General features: G+C 26.7%; 1 protein-coding gene across 2 annotated transcripts; it reads right to left on the bottom strand.

Annotated features, from left to right (window-relative positions):
- Window positions 1-1,557: 1,557 nt before the first annotated feature.
- LOC113555243 (SEC14 domain and spectrin repeat-containing protein 1-B) lies at window positions 1,558-19,303 on the bottom strand. Of its 2 annotated transcripts, none has more exons than XM_026959644.1 (15): window positions 19,016-19,303; window positions 12,837-13,023; window positions 8,070-8,265; window positions 7,845-7,958; window positions 6,568-6,921; window positions 6,287-6,442; window positions 5,667-5,858; window positions 5,455-5,569; window positions 5,150-5,391; window positions 4,695-4,817; window positions 4,430-4,621; window positions 4,023-4,222; window positions 3,745-3,907; window positions 2,608-2,901; window positions 1,558-2,092 (listed from the first exon to the last, which is right to left on the bottom strand). In XM_026959644.1, exons 2-15 carry the CDS (start codon window positions 12,992-12,994, stop codon window positions 1,838-1,840), a joined length of 2,754 nt encoding a protein of 917 aa, XP_026815445.1. In that variant the 5' UTR covers window positions 12,995-13,023; window positions 19,016-19,303; the 3' UTR covers window positions 1,558-1,837. The 2 variants fall into 2 exon arrangements, with proteins under 2 accessions (XP_026815445.1, XP_026815444.1); XM_026959643.1 differs by having other exon boundaries at window positions 19,020-19,303.
- Window positions 19,304-22,958: the final 3,655 nt, after the last annotated feature.

Genomic DNA, 22,958 nt, shown 5'->3' with positions numbered 1-22,958 from the left:
ATTTTAACTATTTAAAAGCAGCATTAAAAAAATAAATATTTTTCGCTCTGTTGGCTGGTGTTGGAATAAATTTTTTTTTTAAATTATTTTCCAAAGTTTCTATTGATATCTTTTTTATCGAATAATTATAAATTAATCGAAAACTTCAATTCCGTCAGTATCCGTTGCGTATGAAACCGTTCGAGTGAGCCGCCGTGTGTCAATCTATCTCATATAAACGTAAACAGCCACGCACATTACTCTACAGCAATCATCGTAATCGGCCGAACCGCTGGCATTTTAATTGTCTCCAGTGTTTGATATTTTAAATTATCTCCTTAACTATAAAAAATAACATACTGCACTTATCGATATTTTTAAAGACGTAATTCCAATATTTTGCCAATTATTTTCATTATCAATAAACTTGTATAATATTACCTGGATTTATTTTAGCTCTTACCCAATATGAAATATTAACACACGCTTTTATTTATATTTTATATTTAATATGCAACAGAGGTTTTTTTGACATAATATTTATATATAATAATATATGATGCAGCAGACTTTTTTTTTTAGAGCTTGTAGCTTTCTACTGGTGAAAGAATTTTCAAAATTGGTTCAGTAGTTCCAGAAATTATTTCCTACGAAGAAACTTAAAAACTTATGAACTTTACTTCTTTATAATATTAGTTTAGTGTAGAAGTATAGATAAAAATGTGTATAGATTTAACAGTTAATCTTAAATACACTTAAATTATTGTATATAATACACAATGGTCTAATTATTTATATTTGATAAAAACAAATTATATTAATTAACCATTATTAATATTTCAACTACATCTGATTGAGAATACAATAGGTAATTTTGAAATAATTCAATAGCCTATTTGACAATTAAAAAATTATAAAATTTTAATGTGTTCACTGTTTGGCACAATATCTTGTAATATTTTGTATTTAGAAAGCTATTATAAAAAACAACGATAAAGTTTTTGTCCCTCATTAGTAAATAATTAATGCAAGTTAAAAAAACATTTACTTGAGATGAAGTTAAAAGTTTTTTTTAAAGGATAAATTTAGTTGATTTTTATCAGACAAATAAAAATCCAAAATGTCATTGTTTCATTGGGATATGATGGTGGGCATCTTTCATAATATAATTCGGAAGAGGATAAGAAACTAAGTAAATTAAAACAAAAGAAAAAATATTACGAAAAACGTTAGGTTGAAATTTTAAAGAAAACATACCTACTGGAAACGTACAAAAAAAGGCGAAGGCCAGTACCTAAGTTAAAAGTGAGGGTTGGCGAGCAAAGTAAAAAGGGCGAAAGTTATACACAACAAAATAATATGTTATGAAAACAATAAAACTAATTAGGATTTTCAATCCTTCAAAAGACAAGAAGTATAGGTAGTCGTATTTATAAGTATATCGACGAAAGAGTATTTGAACGTACTTCTAGTTATCCATTATCTGTTTGGTAGTAATAAAATATAATAGTTTATTAGTTCAACACAAATTTGATTTATTGAAATAATAATGATAATAATTATAAATACAAATGGTTACAAGAAATAAAAATAAATATTAATCAATTGACTAAAATTAAAATAAACGACAGTACATACCTAGGTTTTGACAATTGACACATTTTGGTGATATATAATTTAATATTAATATAATAAACTAATAACAGAGAAAAAAATATAAAATAGTAATAATATTGTATCTTAAACATAATTAAAAATAAGACGCTTGTCTTGTGAACCAGTCTTATTGGTGCGTAAGTGCGTTGTATAAATAAATTAATAAAACGTAAATCAATACACAGTTGTTAAATAGGTATACCTAAAACACTCCGGCTAATGCTTGTTTGGCTAAATTCTGCTTGTAAAACGTACAATCGTTGTTATTGGTTTCCTGTTCATATTCAGGGCTTTGTAAAATAATAATTCCTTCGTCTATCGCATCGCTGCTGACTTGTTCGTTCAAAATTGGTGGATTCTTCTCTGTGACTACAATGTCGTCAGTATTCAGCTGCAGGTCACTTAAATTCGCTGATTCAGACTCATTTTCTTCCAATTCAATTTTCACGTCGATATCCTGTGAATTAGAATACATTCGGTATTTTTATTATTAATGTTCGATCAGGACATGAAAGAAGTTCTTGAAACGTTAAATAAAAGTAAAAAAAAATTCAAATAAAATTTTGATATTTTATAACCACAAACCAAAACGCATGCAGTTTTATTATTTAATATATATTTATTTTAAATAAAACATTGGTAAAGCTTGAGCTTCATGCCAATAATTTTCTATAACGTTAAATTATATACTATTATATTTGTTAATTATTTGTGGTTAAACATTTTATTTTAATGTAGTTGTCTATTCTTAAGTAAATGATCTGGTGATTGAGAATTTAAAATTTAGATAATAATCGATACTAAGCTACTCATTACATTTTTAGAATACTACCTATTCCGTTATTGATTATGAAATTAAAAACATATATTGTGGGTTAAACGGTTGTTTAAAAGACTAGTATATAGGTTAATATCTAGGCTAAACTAGGTATGGATAATTGAATAAACGTTTTTAAGAAGCCTATTGTTTACCTGTTGAGATTCATCTGTTAATTGCAGACACTTGGAACTGTCCATTGTCGTTTCAGCATCGATTATGGTGTCGAGTTCCCACCACGGCGAATTAGAAGTTGCTTCTCCTTCAGATGGTGTGTGATATGACGAAGATGACCTAGAAGGTGGCGTACCGGTACAGTCAGAAGCCGTCACAAAGTCTTCGGCGTCCGAACGGCTACTACCGCATTGGATGTTCTCTTCCATTTTCGTTTCCGTCGAGCAATCCTTATTATTTTTGTCAGGTAATTTGTTCAAATTCACGTACCACTCCTGTAGCACCAATAGATTCGCATGTTAATTATTATTGATCATCGCATGACTCGTATATTTTTATAATCGTTAATAAATTAATCAACGGAGAATTAATCCATATTTTAACAATTATTTACTAAGTAATAATGTAAGTATTACAATAACGATTAACATTTTTTTTTTTTTTAATTATATTAAGCCTATAAAAATTCAAAGAATCAAATATTTTTCAAATTATTTTATAACCGTTTCGTGTAAAAGTCTATTACTTTAATTTAAAGGTAAAATTATTATCTAGGGCTCCACATAGCTTTTTATTGATATTATTATTTTTAAGTAAGTTATAATATTTTTCAAACTGTACATTTTAAAATGATCTTAACTTAAAAAATAATAATATCTATCAATGAAAGGTTACGTGGGGCCATGGATAATAATCTTACCTTTGAATTTTATAATAGGTCAGTTCACTCTAATATCAAAACTAACAGCACAACATTGGAACTGATGAACGAACATTTGCTATGTCGTGCGTTGTAAGACGGAGACAACACATGCAGGTACTACAGTATACGTCGTATATACGTCCTCTTAAACATTGTAATGTCTTCAAAAATAACTGAGCTCTGTTCGAAATATTATAATATGCCTATATAGCTATTATAGATATAATTATAAACTATTTATGATTGTACGCTATTGCAGGTTCACCACCTCGTGATCAATCGTTGACGTGATTTGTGGTTTGTTGCTATCTACTACATACTACTCATTCACGTCAGTGCGTGAATATGTATACTGTATAGCCGAGTGGCGAGTATAAGCACTAAAAAATATATTCATAAATGTTTATAAACTCACCTGTGTGACGTTACTGCTAGAATCATCTAACACGTGCGTAACCGTACTCTGTGCCAACCCGGATAGGGTGAAGTCCAATTGTTCGGCTAGCTCGGTGACTACGGACAGTTTCTGACAAACCGAATCCACCGCGCTTTCATTGAGGTACCGTACGTCTTCGTTCCTAAAAATGGCACATAATCATCAGATATCGCATGATAAAGTTTATCAGATAAACAACGGCAAATAAAAACATTAAATACATCGATGTTCCTTTTTATAATTTTTATTTTTATTACTTTTGTTGAACGCAAAGTGGCTCGCGGAGTCTGGTTTTGAGCATACGCCCGAGACGAACGGACCTGCCGACTTCCAACAGGATTTTCTCTCGCGAAACAAGGCATTTGCGCAATCGACCTTTGTGTTTACTGGTGTTGTTGTTGTTTTCGTCTTGAATTGTTTGCACGGTTTCCATTAGTTCTCTGAGTTGTCCGCAGTACTAAATAAACATATATATAGTTATAATAATAAATAATAATGACAATAATTAATAACGATTCAATTAACACCGTAACGAGACAATACGATTGTTTGTATTGTGTGTATAGCCACTGATCGTACTGTATAGATACGATATTATTTTGTCTATTTCGATATTAATATTAATATCATATTTCAACCCCATAGATTTTTAATTTTTTTTCACCTTGTCGACGTTTCTGTGGTAAACGGTAGACACCCGTAACCGTGTCAATTGCTCTTGGCTGATATCATCTAGTTGTTTCCAAGACTGCCATAGGCTGTTGGCGAGTGTAGAATTTCTCGTTTCGGTCAATTTACAAGATTGTCGTAGGGCTAGAGCAGCGTTCAGCAACTGACAACCGTAATCATACGTTCCCTAAACAAATAAAACCAGTGTAATATCATTCAAGCGAGACTCGGCTGGTAGATTTTTTTGGATAATGTATTACTTTTGCGGTTTCTTGGAACGCTTGGTGTTCTTCTTTTTGGGCTTGAATTTCTTCTGCGTTGGATCCTACGTGATAGTGTGATTTGAGCAGAACGTGATACAAGTCATCTAACCATTGGATTGCCTACAAATTATCGAATTAAATAATGTAGTAATATAATATATTATGTTTAATGTTTATAATTATAATTAATATAAAATACAAATTATTATTAAACGTGTAAACTAAAAATGATTAAAAATAAAAAACAAAAACTACAAGTCGTACTTAATGTTCAAATAGGAATTTTGTTTAATATTTAAATGTTGTGTACAAGAAATTCTGATACTTTAAAACAATAAGATTACACGTTAATTAGTTCCCAAAATAATGTATTTAAAATAAATTATTATAAGTTTCAATAAATAATTTAAAAACACCATTTTCGTTATATAGGCTATACCTATAGAACTTACTTGTGAAGCGTCTGTTTCGTAGTTTAGTACATACGAAACCTGCTGCAATGTCAATCGTTGCAGTTCCACGCTATCACAAAACAACTGACACCTGGCCTTAGTCATTTCTAATATTTCAGATACATTTACGATGTCCGCTTCGTAATCGACGTTTAACACGACACCCATGGCGTTTTTGACTGGCATCGACAGCATATCAGATAACTTTTCGCCTTCTTTTACTAAATCTCTTTCGATTTGTTCTAAACAGTTTATATTATAAATTAAATAATTGCATGGCAATTTTTAAAATAGATTTTACTTACCGATATTCTCTTGCTGTTGTTTCAACTGTAATAGAGTATTGTCGGCTGAATCTAAGGCTTCAATATCAGTACCCATCACTAAAGTTTCGTAAACGTCACTTGTAGTTTGAAAATACTAAGCAAATTTGCATAAAAGTATAATAAATAACATTTTTTAAATAAACATATTACACATAATAATATTATAGAATATACACAATATGTTAATATACCTCTGCGACCAATCGGAAAAATCGAGCAGACGTTATTAACAAATTTCTCCTTCTTTCTAACCGTGTAGCAAAACTTCGGCACACAAAATCCATGAAATCCCGTTGAGCTAATAGGTCTTTATAGCATTGGGAGTTTGAGTTAGGGAGGTTATTAATTTTGTGCAGTAGTTCAGCATAATGTCCATAGGTATCCTGTTAACAAACATTAAAATGTATTCGTATTATTATAATATTGTATATTCATTACTCGCTAAAAATACTATTCAAGTCAGATAGAAATCTAAGGGAGGAGACTATTGTCTCTTAACACTCTTACTCGTTAATTTTTAATAATCTTTTATTGATTTAATTCAATAGTTTAATATTATATTTATGGTTTTTTTAATAAAATTAAAGTTTAAATTGTTAATATGTAAATTAAATGTAGATGGGTATACAAAAAATAAATTAATTTAATTATATGTGAAAGTGAAACGTTTCAAATCGTAAAAAGATATGAATAAAATATTCGTGTGATCTACAATTTATATGGAAGCGTTTGTTTTTATTTTTTAAATGAAATTTACGAGCTGATTTAGCCATAGAACTTCGTATATCGAATGAAAAAAAAAATATATTACCCGACACTGGAGTTCGAACGCTTCATGATTTCTTTTATACTCTTCCGCCGAGACAATATCGTAGCCTACTTGTTGTTTGCCGTTCAACATCTCTTCGCCCGGCCCGAGAATCCAATTGATGACGTGTTTTATGCCTTGTTCCAAATATCGCATTTCCTATATATTGTAACAAAGGTATAATCAAGTACAAATCAAAGAGGCGTGTCTGACTAATACACACACACACACACACACATCTGATGAAAAAAATAACGATTTAAAAAAAACATTTAAACAAATACCTTAATACTGTCGACTTTTTTTTGTACGCCGTTCCAACAGTCAACGACTACCATCATTTTATCGTGAACGATCCTCATATACCGGTCGAGCGCTTCTTTAGTGTCCAAAACGTCCTGAGGAAATGGTTGTCCTTGATCCGCGTACATTTTGTCGATCCGCTGGCATACCATCTGACCGGACTGAGATACCTTTTTCACGTGATCGATGACGACGTTATACTTCTCCCCGGACACGGTTAACACTATGTCAGCAGTGCTGTGCTTAAGCAAATCCTGATTATTGGTCAAGTGCTGTCTAAGTTTCTCCATATCAGACACGGCGATCTCTGAGCTTTTTATGAACTCTTCGACTCTCTATAAAAACCAACAGGCTGTTAAATGTTGTTAAACACGGTAGAATGTACAAAAAAAAAAAAATATTAAGAATAAAATACACTTAATAGCATAAGCGCTATTGAGTTTTTTCATAAACCATATTTTTGAACATCGAGTCTTAGAAATGTAATTAACTAATAGTTTAGTAGTTAGGTTATTGTTGAAGTAATTATAATATGTGTACCTATTTTTATTCATTAAAATTTTCAAAAAAATATCCCTCTTTGGAATATGAAACTTAAAATTTTTTTTATATAAATTTAAACAAAAAACTTAAAAAGTTATAAAATTTTTAAACATAATCATTTTTTTTTTTAACAATTTTGATTTGTAATTTCCAAATTATACGAAATATTTCTTAAAATGTTGATACTATTTGAGATAATACATATTTACTAAAATAATCAATACCTTGTATACGAAAACAATTTTGTAATATTACATGAATAATGGATAACGGGTTTCTAGTAAGATAGTATAGTGTAGATACATTAATTAAAAATTCTTCAAGTTTTAATTACAATATAATCCATTTTTTTAAATTCTACAATTTATGTAATATTATCTTTTTATGGTTTTATTCTTACAATTAATAAATTCATAATGAGGATAGTTAGTAACTATATATTTTGTTTTACGTTATTTTTTTTACTATATCATACTTTATTGCGGAGATTAATGATTTAATAATATTATTTTAAAAATTGTGTAAAAATTGATTAAGTTTAATACTTAAACATGGTTAGATCTATAACTATTATTATGTTTTCTGAAACTTTTGTATTCCAAAACACACTTTTTCAAAATTTTATTTTTCTTTAATAGAACTTCTAAAAATGCATCTGACCCGTATTTATAATAGTGACGTATCGCATTTCCTATATCATTAAGAAAATACTTACCACACGATTGTGTATCCACTGCTCATGGTTATAAGTCCAAGATCCGCCTAAATCTGAGGGTAATTGATCTTGCGATATATACTTGTGGATTCTCGACAATGGCACAAAAATTGGCTAGGAAAAAATTCATATGTTTAGTAATTAATAATAATCTACAATGCAGGCTATTTATGTATATAGGTACAACCTATTTAGAGTCTTAAATTAATTATTTTATACGCATACCTCTCCTTCAGTCTTTGACTTCGTACAATTGTCTACACGTTGTTTATCCCAAAACACGTCTAATCTCACAATTAACATCGTTCCGATATTCACGTCCAATATTTCAAACACTTTGTGCATGACGCTCTTGGTTGTCTTCCATGTACTTCGTTGAGCATCGAGAACAACGCATAACCCAGTCTGTCTCGTTTCTGGACTATAATTATAAATTATAATATTATACTTATATGTATAAAAACGATAATTATGAAATTACAAATATCAATCTAGCAAATTTTTTACAAATAAATCTGGTGATAATAATATGTAAAAATTTCGATTTTAAAATGTATATTTGAAAAGAAAGCAATTTGATTATTATATTTGATTTTCTATATAATAGTTTATTTTAATGTCTACCTATATATTGATTTATTTTTAAATATTTAATTAAAACTTTAAAATGTTGGCGTTGTTTATAATTTAATGCATGGTTTAAAATTATACACCACCGAACCTAATGCGTTATAACTTATTAAATCTTATATTTTATATTTAGTATTTAAACAATTAAATTAAAGTACATCAAAATAACAAGAAAAAAGACAACCACAATATTTTGTTTTCAATCATGTCCAATATTATGATTAAAACCATCGTTTTATGACTTGAGAATTATAATAGCATAGGTTATTGTATACGTAAAAATTAAAATTAAATAGCATCAAAACTTCATAAAAAAATTATTATATATCCATGCATTTAAATTGTAAAAATTTAACACAATAAGAACTAAGAAGTGTTTATTGTTTTCTCGCCAGGTGGGCTACCGTCATTTTTATTGTAGGTCAACAGACTCTTTAAATGACCTATAGATTTTTTTTTTTTGATTTAGCAAGACAGGTTTTGTCGGTTCTGAGCACATTTTAACCATTCAATGATCTAGAGTATCGAATACTGATTGATATTAAAATATCAAGTGAAAATATTGATGATGCTGCAGGTGCCTAATACTGTTATAATAGTGTTATGTTATTCGTTGTTTTTTTCAATCGACTTTTCTGACAACATGAATATAAGGTGAGAAGTATTAACAAAATGCACGTATCGATATTATGTCACGTGCAACGCTCATAATATTATGTATAAATGTAAATTATATTATATGTGTTACAAATTAATTGTTAGCATTTAAAATGTAAGATGGTATAATTGTTTGGTGTAAATTATGTATACTGCATATAGGTACAATTGTATAGAAAATGCATACCTACAAACATCATATTTATTCCAAATACTTTGTTATTGTATTACGCATACTGAATAAAAAAAAAATAGTTGTCTAAATTTCCCCTCTTTTGACGCGAAAAGTAGAATACATTTTCAAGAAACATATAAATAACAGTAACAAAAAAGCGGCTTTCTCTCCAAGGCTTAAAAAATGATTCAGCAACCTACACAAAAAATGATTTAACTCAATTTAAAAATTTTAACTCTACGAAGAGTTGAGTTCGTTCTTTATACTTATAATAGATATGGCCCATAATATTGTATACTATAAAGTTAAACTAATTTTAAAAAAAAATGTAAAAGTGCCTTAAACATAGAGTATCTATCTATTCAATTAAAATATTTTGTTATATCAGCTGCTTTTTTTAGTCCCCACTCCTATAATATTATTATTTTTAATAGTTGTAAATTATATGGAACACATATTTTTTACTTTTAAAATTAACTTTATTTCTTATTTTTTTTTTCTACAGCTTGAAAAAAAAAAAATTTGTTCCCCTATTACCATTTTCTAAAATAACTGTTGTATGATATAATATTATAGCGCACTTTTATTTAATTCTGCATTAATTGCAATACTCTTACGTGTATCATTTAGCAACTCTGATCCATTTTAAATTAATTAATTGAATTGTTAAATGTTCTAATACGTTTGAACAATTGAAATTACTGTCAAACCATTATAATTATTTTATTAAGTAACTACCTACGAGTAATAAGTATTATAATAAAAATATAATTTTATTGTACTGTAACAAACGCACCATTTGATAACTTATTTAATATTTAATCAATTATTATTATTTATGAAAAAGATCAGTTTAATTAATAATATACTACTATACGTTATATTATCTGTTTATTATATTCTATATTTTATAAATTTCTTTTTAAATAATTTCGATTTTATAAACTAAATAAAGCTTTAAAGAAGTGTCCGAATGAAATTTATAAACTTGAATATGATTTTTATTTACGACTATTTTATGTTTTGGTAAAGGTACAATTTACAATGACTACATAATCAAGTATATTAATATATTTATATATACTCGATGATGATACGTATGTTAATTCAATGTAAAATAGAAGTTTTAACACAATAGCACATTATGTCAAAAAAAACTTGAGTAGTTATGATTAGAAGGTACCTCTCATCAGTCTTCAAATTATTTTATATATTCATGAAACATTAGCGTTTATACGATAAATCGTAATATAGGCGGTGATCATTACAATAAGCATATTGCATAGGTAATAATATATTATACACGCTACGGAAGTATGTGACCTTTACCCGCTGCTAACATGGTAGATATTGTTCAAGTGTAACTGTCGCCATAAAACTGAGCAACTTTCTCTCAACAATGAGGTTGTCGTTTGTAAGTAAATTATATTATTCAAAAATTAGCATTCGCATTGTACAAATATTACAGATACGCATTCAGTATATATTTTGTTTGTTATTTTTAGCCTAGTTTGTATGAAATAAATAAAGTATGCATAAATTATAATATGGGCAAACTATAATATTTAACAATTTAAACAATAACAATTTTGTCAAATAGAAAATAGTCATTTTATACTTTTGTCTATAATCAATACTATAACATTAAGTTTTAGTTATTCGTTAACGTAATTTATTATGAATAAATAATTAAAATATTTTTAAGACAAAAAGCAAAATTAATCGGCTAATAACTAAATTAATCTGATTGAATAACTTTTAAGTAAATAGTTTAACAATAAAGAAAAATATGATAGTTATCATGTATTGTGTGTACTTATACAGCTATAATACTCTATAGTCTATATACAACCAAGTAAAAACTAATATAGTAAGTAATAAAATATTGATCGTAAAACTCATTTATGTAATATACGAGTAATATGATACTTCAATAGTTTAATGATGTAATTTTTAAATTTGTATAGTAGTTGCATTACTTATTATATAGTTTCCGGTTTCTCCAAGCCTTATATGAGCAATTTTACGACAAGGGGAAATTCGTGATAAATGGTAAGGAAAACTCATTAAGTTTTGTTTTCAACCGAACTTTTCTGAAATGTATGAATCGTTATTCGTTATTAGAATAAGAAGATTAACCATACATTTTAAATTTATAATAATAATACCCTCGTCACTGTCTTTCCCTAGGAGGAAAAAGATAATACGAGTGGTTAATTCTCGCTCTCTGGAGCCCTCGTGCAACCAGTCTGGCTTTTTATATTTCATACCACGTTTATCGACGGTATATTATGGCAATAAAGAGGGAAGCAGATTAATTTTTTATGGGTTCTGCTGAGTATACCTTAAAATAGCATGGCTTCTGAACATAATAAAATGTAAGAAAAGCAAAATTCTTTGAAAGTACCTAAATATTTATTTATCGTTTAAAACAGTTTTATTTGAAAGAAAATAACTAAATAAAATTAATATATCTATCACTTAGATATCTTTTAATCAATTGCATATACTTATACATGATATATTAGTATATGTTACACATTTGTTGTATATAGGATGAAACACCATGCCTTCTGTTTGCTCGTATTGTAAAATGAGAAAATAGAAAAATAAGATGAATTATAGTTACCCTCAATTTTGTATAATATAGTATGACGTACTTATGACAATCCTAAACTATGACATTGCATACGTTAATACACAGAATAATTTACGAAGCATAGTCAGTGGCATCCACTTTCTTTTTCAATAACACAGTTATTTAAAATCTGGTTTTTGAATTTTTCAAATAAGCTTCAAGAATACATTTTAAAATTCTTAAAATTTTTCGTGCTACTTAAGAAGTATCCTTTGTATATCTACACTTCTGACTTTCAGATGAGAACCCTCTCTTTTCTACTTTTAAATTATTTATCAGATGTTTTTTTTTCTGAAAATGTTGACACATTAAAATCAAAATTTAGTTAAGTACTTTTTTGAGTTCTTCAACTTTGTGTAGAAATTGTAATTTTAAAATTTTAGGAAATAATATTAATTTATTGGCATTTGTAAAACCATTTGAGGGTTTTTAAGGATATTTATCGTTCCTATAAACATTTCTATAACTCAGAAACACTCGTCCAAATTTTGAATTAAATAGGTATATATTAATCATTTCAAATATTTACTAACTCATATTATCATTTATTTTTAGTATTTTATTCATTGTAATCTATTATATTCTATAAAATATGTTCTATGTACTAAGAGAAATTTATTTGATAAATAAATAAATAAATAAATAAAAATAAAATATTTTTTTTAAAAATTATTCATTAGATAATTTACAGTAAAAAGGGGGAGTTCTGATTCGAAAAACAAAAGTTTGTATCACCATGGAATATTTTTGAAATAGAAATATATACATTTAAAAGTTCTAAAAATTAGAATGTGAAATAATTAGTTATTAAATGAAAAAATGGGGATGAGAATACTCGGTGAATTTCCCTGTATAAATAGTCTACATATGTGTAGCAATATTGAGTAAGTACCTGTATAGGGACGAATAGTATCTTAAAGCCGTATCCAAATGGCTATTGATCCACGGCTGAACGACGACCACGACCAACGGCCGTCCGTCCAAATCTCGTCCTCCAGGTATGGTAGCGACACGTTCTTGAAGAACGGGTATGATGTCGGCTGCCTCCATGTCACCTCCGCCGTCGATACTACACGTGACTATAAAAAGAAGAAAGAACAAATTATAACGATACAATATATAAGAAAGAAATTAATTTTGCGATGGAAACTGGTTTGTTGGATCTATATTTACGTGCATTATATACAATACCTCCTACCACCTACATGTCTACATCGGCAATAGGATTAAAGCAAAATATAATATATTAAATATATTTAGCCGACACTCCACAGGGACACGAACGACAATAATAATAATAATTATTATTATTGCGTGTGCGACTAGCGGGGTAATTGTTCAACTGGGTGTATAATATTAGGCCTACGCATTTTACATCATATATATTTATGGTATGTATAGATAAATGATTTTTTTTCATTTCTACAACAGAGTGTAACATTAAGATCTAAAAGAATTAATTATAATTAAAACCAAATTCTAATCAATATTGTTAATTTTTTAGTGCTTAAAATTATTCTGTATTATAATTTTATTAAAATAAAAAAAATGTAAATGAATAGATTAAAAAAATAATATTTAATACATTTATAAACATATTAGTTGCATATTATACATAAATAAAATATAGATACATAACATATAACATGAAATAAGTAATATTGTTTATAATTATTAATAGAGACTGTGTTCATTGTAATCTTATATTATTACATCATACATATTTTAATTTATTGATTGTTTTTATTAAATAACTAACAAAATACTTCGCATTTGAATGAGTATGTAATATAACTAAAAAAATATTCTAATTTAATAAAACATTACCTCTGTAAGTACCTAAAGTTTTACTAATTTATTTTTTCTTTTACTTTTTATTCTCAAGGACTATTTATAAATTTATATCTACGTGTAATTTGATATGCATTCAATGATATTTAGTCCAGAAAGTCACAAGTCACTTTTTCAAGAAATAACACCCTTTCCTTTAAAATATGTCCTTGAGATGTTTACTTTAAAGTTACATGGTAATTAATAATTATCTAAGACTTAAACGGCTATTTTATAAAATCAATTTCAACTATACAGCTATAAATAATTCTGTTACGTTAAAAAATTTATTTTAAAAATAGTAACATGCAATTATATAACTTCATACAATTTTTAGTGAAATGGAAAAATATTTTAATACTTATGATATGACCTCATATGATTTTAAATTTGAGAACGTATTTCAAATAAAACAATTCAAAAATTCCAATATTCCCATTATGAACTAAGTATATCATATACGATGTACATATTATTAAGCTATTAAATACAAGTTTTAAGGGGTGATCCATTTAACATAATTAAATATTATACCATTTTTAACTATGTATTACCGTTGATTCTTTTATAGTTTTATTATGCTGTAATATATTGATATATTACAACGTTTATCGTTTCCTTCAGTTTCTGAAGTATAATAATATAGTCAGGACAGTCAAGTATATTATAAATGATAATCTCACACCCACAATACTTGACGTTGTTGACAAATAAAAATATTAAAACAATTTTATTTTCCGTTTTTTGTGTACACGAAACAATCGTTTTAAGTCAACAAATGAGAACTAAATATACGATTTTCCGTAGCTCTAAATTCTAGCGGAATGTAAACTCAAGCTTCTCGTTGTTTTAAAAAAGAATTAAGTACCTATCTACTATATGTATAATAACCAACCTATATTTATTAGCTTTATTCATACTTCATAATTTAATTTTCTGTTTTGAGCAAAATATCCATAATATGTTTCATATTATAAGGTACACATGTAATTATTACAGATTATTTTATTGTGATTTATTACAATATTTCAGTAAGAGTAAGACATAAATTTCATACTCACTGTTAATTACTTTCAATTTCAAATATTATTAATAAGTAAACTATTACTATTATAATAAAATATTATGTTAAACTATCAGAACAAAATATAAAAATATTTGTGAAATTATACTAAACAATTAGGTTGTACTGTGTTCAGTTAAAATGAATAAATTAATCAAGTCAATCAATATTTTTGAAATAAACATCTTTTTAATTTCACTTAAGAATTTTTTCATTTGCCTCATCATATGCTATATACTTATTATAATTTAAATTATTATTTAGTTACGTTTTTATGTAAATAATTTATACAACGTATTATATTTTAAATATTAAAGCACTGACAAATTATATAAACAGCTTAACTATTAATTTGTATTTATTTCCTTAAGAATTTTGACTTTAGGTAATATATTTAAAGTATACTTATTACTTATAAATAAACTTCACAAAAATATATAGAATATTGCTTTAATTTTAAAAGACATACAATTAGTTTTATTTTTTTTAGATTAATTGAAGCCAGTTATGACTTATGAAATGTTTATCATCTACTCTTCTTGGTCCATAGTGACTTATCTTATTCCATGTAAGCCTTTTCCTACTACCCACATAATTTGTTGCATAAAGAGTGGCTTAGTCTTTTTTCCCTAATTTATCTATTTTCTCCTATGAATCTATAATACTTCCTTCAATCATGACATTATTCATTTATTTTTGAAACTAACTCACAATTATTGTATTCCATGTAGAGTATACCTCTTAAAATTAAACACAATATATAATATATACATACTTTTATATTACACTGAGAACATTTTTTTTTATTATTATTATTTAAAAAGAATGTATTTACAATCAATTAGTTTTACTGTATATAATAAGTAAGATTGATGACATATAGTACTATTACTTATCAAAGAAATATTAACATTTAGCCATTTAGGTGTAGGCACTCAGCAATAACGCCTAAAAAGAAAATATTAAACAACAATAATTTATTTAAAATAACATTTTTAATGTTATTAAAATTGAATAATTTTTTTTATTATTTATACGTCATATATATATTTTGTTTTGAAAAAACCAATGAAGAATTTATTAAAGAATTGTGCAAAAAAAGATAAACTAAATGAGCTTTTATTATTTTTTCATTGAAGCAATTTAATCTGTTGAATATAATTTACAAAGAACATTTAATAAGGTAATACTTACAGTAATTTTACTCATAGAAACGAGCTTCTAAGAAAAGAGTTACAGATTGCTATACTATAAATTACAGTAAATAACTTTTATACAATTTAAAAATGAAGAAAAAATATATAATTACTTACATGAACAACAGTCTATTTTTAGTTTCTTTTTAATTTCAAGAAATTCGTATTGTAGGCATAATAATTCTAAATGGAAATAACAACTAATTGTAGAATATAGGCGAAAATTCCATTAAGTTTTAAAATATTTTAACAATAATATATCTAACTAACAATTATTAAATTTACAAAAGTTATGATAGATAGATAACATTTCCAAGTTTATTTATTAAATAAGTAAATTTTATTATAAACAAAAATTTGTACTGTAACTTTAAATTTAAATTTTTATTATTAATAAAAAATATTAATATATTTTAAGATTAAATAACTTATATATTATGTGCTCTTTAATAATGTATTGGCTATAGATTATATTTTTATTTTAAATTAAAAAAAAAAAATTGTAACATTAGTATGTCAGTTTTATAGTTAATTTAAACTTATAAACTACAATAGGTATAAATGGTATAATTCATAATGAATTTATTAATCGAAATATGTATTACATTTAAAATATCGTTAGCAAGCTATACCTAATGTAAAATATATTATATTACGTTACGAATACATGATATTATTGATATGTAAAATATCTATGTATAAAAAATAAAGCAAGGGGCCGTGCATTATTATAATATCAATATAATATGTTTGCTACGCATAGTTTTTTTTATATAAGTACGATTAATACACGAGCCATTAAATAGGAGAAAACTCGTTAACCTATATTTAACATGATAAAAACTAAAATAGCGTCAAATTTAGCTTACATTTTAGAGACCGTATTTAAAATAATATCGTATTATTCAGTGAAATTGCTCTCAACAGCACAAGTGTATAGGTACTAATAATAATATATTAATATTCTCGAGAAAACCAAGCAAATTACTTGCGAAGTCGCATTTCACATTGACTATTTTTATAATATTATACTACTACACGAGTCATAGTATTTGCTGCGCTGTGATAAACTTACTCGAAAAAAAAGTGTTTAGTCCATAAAAGAGCTAAGGTAATCAGTTTTTACAACCGTCAATAAAAAACGTTTTTTAAACACGTACTATAGTCGGACACAGGTCGGTGGTGTTCGCTTTTAGTTTAAAACCAATAACAGTCGTTTTTTTTTATTAGTTGCGGTTCCTATAATATATTATTACATTTTCTTTCTAAACCATAAGACTCAAAGTGTATATTTCTACCTTTGTACGTTTGTAAATTGTAAGAACTTATTATAGCTAGATAGGTTGAACATTTTTTGCATAAAAATTTTGCACTAAAAAAAAGTTCAATAAAATAGTAATAATACTATTAAATATAAAGACTATAGGTTTATACGGGAACTATAAAGACACATGGGTGATATTATATAGTATTCGTGTGCGTACGAGGAACAATGATGTCATTATAATATTACCGGCAGCAGAGTATTATTTCTCAAATTGTGTTCTTTAGAGACAAGACAAGAACCCAAAAAATAATAACAATAAAATAATTGCAGGAAACAATTTACTGTGCAAGTAGTTAATTTGAACACGTGTCCCGTCTAGTTTGTCCGTTTTTTAACCGTCAAAATACATTCACAACGAATTTATTGTGTATTTAGTCTCGACCGTTATTTTACATAATATATTACACGAACAATACCCATCGGACCTTGACACCTGTAGTTTGACTAAAAATCAATTAGATAACTGATCGTAATTATTTTTTTTACTAAAAATTAAAATAAAAATATTGAAATATAGGTGTTATAATAATTATAATAGATATATTTTAAATTTAACGTTTGTAAATTTCAAGTTAAAATTAACAAACAAAAATAATGCATTATATCGTGATAATATAATAATATTATAATAGTCTACTATTATAGATGCACCTGTAGGTATTATATAATACATGTAAATATTTCGATTCCAAAATAACGTACTTGTGATGTTTTGATATAGTTTTTTTACATTTTAAATAATTATTACTGTTGTAGACATAAATACACATTTAGAACATGAATACATACTCTGAACTGTTTTTTACTTCAGAAAGGTTTCGTTTTTATGGATAACCGGTCGGTTAAGTAAAATAATAATATATACTAGGACAATAAAAAGCATTTTTAATAAGTGTAAAATATGTGTAATAACCAGTAAGGCTATTATGTATGTATCACGACTATCACGTATGTTGGTTTATGACGGTCGGGGTCGACTAAAGACGTATAAAGTAAACAAAAAGTATATTTTTAAACTTTTTTTAGAAAAACTTCCATAATTCCAAAGAAATACACATCATTTAATGATTTACGTTTCATGATCATTTTAAAAAATGTAAAATATTTCAAATATATTTGTACCTCATATTTTAAAAATAACGTTTCAAGCTCAAATTTAATTTAAATTATTGCAAATGTTTTTTTGCATCTATACTACAACATTTATGTATTAAAATTGATACAATATCTACCCTTGACTCTACAGTATCACTATAATCTTATGCTTTTATTATTTAATTCATTATATTATCTCAAGAATATTTAAATTTTATTATTAAAATGAATTCAATATACTTACATATAATGTAATTAGGGGGCTTATTGGATTTGAATATTTGAGATTCCATTTCAATTTAAAAATATTAAATAACTAATATTCTTTATTTCTAAATTCAAAAACCTACTTGTTTTCCATTCATATTCTTGCAATGTAACGTTTACATTCCAAAAAACTTATCAGTTCTCCAGCGTTTAACATATTATATTAAAAATCTAATGAGGACCCGGATGCTGATACAATTTTGATATAATACATAGGTTTAAACGTGAAAACAATAACGAATTAAACAGATAGTAATTTTTAAATATTATGATTTAAACTTTTAATAATGTACCTACCAGCTTCTCGTGACGTTTAAGTCCAAACGGGTTCGGCGGCAATATAGCGTTGGCCCGGGTGATAAAGTATCCTCGTGATCTGCTTGCCGCCGAGCAGATCCACAGGGTTCACATTATGTCACAGGCTCGTTTGATCCGGAACAACAATGTCTTATACTAATTAAAACGGAAAAGTAGAAAAAAAAATGAAAAACAACGATCTGTCAGGCACGCGTCACAGTGCGACGCGACAACGACAAACTTTCGAACACCAAACTCGACGTAGCACTGCTCACTTGCTCGAACTCTCAATAGTCGGTACTCGTTGGCGCGCCGAAGGGAAAACAAAAACAGAGACGGATCGAAAACCAGTTTACCGACGCCACGCCGCCGCCGGCGGTGGTAGTACCGGCCAGGATAGTCAAACAGCTGATGTTGTATAATATTAAATTATTTTTATGTATAGGTATATTTACTCGGTCCAATATATATATCTTATACCACCTATATCTACTTTATACGCGTATTATACATTTATACCTGTACACAAACACACACACACAAACATACACGATACACGTACACACAAGACAAGGACCCACGCCCCGTTTACACGGTGTTGACATACTTCGCCCTTGCTCCTCAGCTCCACGCCGTTTCGATTACTGAGAGAGATGAATGAGAAAGACAGAAATAAAAAGAGAGAGAAAGAGAAAGAGAGCGAGAGAGTGTGAGGGAGAGGATTGAGAAAGAGAATAAGAAAAGCTATATGAAATAACGTGTATTCGTATACAGCTATAGAGGTACGCACACGTTAGAAATGCGTAAGAGAACAACAAATATGTAATACTATACATATACCGGTCGAATCCGTATTGTACACAGGAAAACTACCCTAACGAGACGACCATCAATGATACATGCTGAGTGCTGACTACTAAGGTATGTTACCCCATAATAAGAACAGTATTTCTATATTATTTAATACTATCTTGCTATGGTGAATATTATGATCCGATTGTTTTCGGTCACTTCAGTCTCCTTAAGTACGTATAATACGAAATAATATATTTTATGAATCACGACAAAATGATTAAATAATATTATATTATAATAACCTGTGTTTACTATAACAATAATGACGATTATAAAATATAACGCATACATAGGTAAATATAGTCAATGTGTTTTTTAACATGCAAATAGTTTTCTAAAAAAAACACTCAATGTATCACGCATTCAAAATAATTAATTAAAATAAAAAACCAATATTTTGTTAAGCGAATAGAAATTAAAATCGTGATCGACCAAACACATTTTTCATACAGATGTCATAAGTGTGGCTGCAACTTGTAATTTACATTTGAAGTATCGTATTTTTTTTTTATATTTTAATAATTTCACATAATGCAATAGCTTCTATTATTAACACTCCAGACTGAAAGTGGAAATCATATTGAATTGTTTTCAAAATATACTTCATACATAAAAGGAGAGTTCGAGGATTTTATTCTCGTAAAAAAATAATGTTACTAACCATTTATTAGAAATTACTATTTTCAGCTGAAATTACCCTAAAACGTAAAAATAAATTGTATAAGAATGATTTAAAAAAATATATAAATAACTTAATAGTTGAGTGTACGTTTTATTGTATATAAATTTATATTATACATTAATACGATTATATCGATATTATAATGAAAACGGATAACTATTGTATTAGGTATTGTGTTTGTAATATGGCTTCGTTAATTTAGAAATGGATACCTACTGCAGGCTAGTTCTTATTTATTTTGAAATGATACATATGAATGACATTTTTTTAGTGAAATGTAAATTCAGAGGTTATATATTCAAATTAAATATGCTTTATTTCCACGTTTGGAAATAAAAATACTCAATTTAGTTAATATTAACTGCACACTTACTAAAATCTCATACATTAAAAAATAAAAAGTTATGTATTGTTACATATAAATAAAAGAAAACAGAGAAAATTTTAAGTTACAATGTAGTAAATTTGTGATAGTAATGTATAGAAGGTATATTTTTTGATTATATTAATTATTTAGAAATATAACATATTATACCCAAAACGTTTTTAACAATACTTTCTTCAAAATATGATATAAACAAATTAATGGATGATCGAGGAGCCATACATAAATGCCCCGCCAGAAAAAAATTTGGCCCGGTTTCACCCCCTCCCCACCAATAAAAAAGATCTGGCGCCACCACTGCAGTTGTCATTGAGAAGGTCATAATAATGGATATTTTAAATTTGAAATCAATGATATTAATATACTATATGCCATATGGCATATTGCATATACCATTGTCCATTGTATACAGAAAAAGATTCTAAACAGAAAAGATACAGTCAGTTTATACGCTATGTAAAGATATTTTATGTTAGTAATACGGTATTGGTTAAAAAATATTTTGAAAAAATCATTCTAATATAAAATTTCAAATCTCAGCAAATAATATTTTAGAAGTACAACTAAATATTTTAAATTGTTATTTTTGTGAAAATATCCGGTTCTATGAAAATGTTAACTTAAAATGTCTTTGAATAAAAAAATGTTTATATACATGTTACATATTTTTAGAATGCTGTAGGATCTTTTTTGATAATTTTTTTTACTATATTTTCAGATTTCAATATTACCTATTAGATTTGAAAATGTTAAGAATTTTTAACTGTAAAATGATCTATAAAATATTATCAAAATTTAAACTTAAACGTCTCTTAAAAATTGTATTTTTTAAATTATTTGTTTTCGATATTTATAATACGTAAAAATTATGAGGAACCTTGTATTAACTTTTAAAAATTTTTGACCTAGCATAATATAATTTTATTACACCTAAAAAATTTTAACATTTCAAATGCCTTTAAAGTAGCTTAAAATTAGTCTAATCATTTTGAAAATTGCATTGTGTATGGGAAATCATAATTTAAGTAAAAGTGGAATGTTTTAATCTTTTACAGTTCATATCTTTGAAAAATAACAAATATAAAGTAATTAATAATTATGTTTTTAAATTATAACAATTAAACAAAATCAGTTTTTTTTTTAATGTGTGTTTTTATTTTAAAGTTCTTTCCAATCATCAAGAAAAATACAAAGAATTTTTTACTTTTAACTTCTCAAAATACTAATTTAATACCAGAAGCCACTATCAAAGTTGAAAAAGTTGAGTAGTTCTACCGCTCAAAAGGATGATGAATTATGATAGATACAATTATACAAAACATAATATTAAAAAAAATAAAAGACAAATACGAGTAGGTATCATTGTAATTGTAAAACACAATCACTCCATTTAAAATCTAAATTACTATTTATAAATTATAATAAAAATATCTAGTTTGAAAAAAATAAAGTACAGTTACAAACAAAAACTAATCTTTCAAAACGTTTGTTTACCATAATTCACAATATTTAAAATGACATTAAATAATTATTAAAACAATACATTATGACTTGAATATTATTATTTTGATCATAAAATATACAACCGTTATATTAATATTTTCGTCAAATTTTAATTTGTTTATTACGTATTTATTATGAAATATACTTAGTTATTTGTATGAAAAATCAAGATGTTATATTCATAATATTATTATAGTCTACAGCCCTACAGGTACTGACGTTTAATTTTATTATTGTTGGAAGCTTTTCTCACGCGTAGAATCATATAAATAACAACAATTTATTGACTATAATATTATAATGTACTACGAGATTATATTGTAGGTATTCGAAAGATTTACATTAATAAAATGTCTATTGAATGAAAATGTTTACTATACGAATTATAATATAAAATAATACATGAACAGTTTTGCAATATCTAAAGATATTTAAACGAAGTAAAAACTTGAAATTTTAATGAAAAAGGTATATGACCTGAAGTCTGTGCTCATATTGTAAACCGGCCAAACCT

Source organism: Rhopalosiphum maidis, chromosome 2 (assembly GCF_003676215.2).
Source record: "Rhopalosiphum maidis isolate BTI-1 chromosome 2, ASM367621v3, whole genome shotgun sequence".
In the NCBI taxonomy this organism is placed as follows: domain Eukaryota; kingdom Metazoa; phylum Arthropoda; class Insecta; order Hemiptera; family Aphididae; genus Rhopalosiphum; species Rhopalosiphum maidis.
Note: the sequence above shows the minus strand (reverse complement) of the source record. Positions and strands in the feature narration are given on the sequence as shown.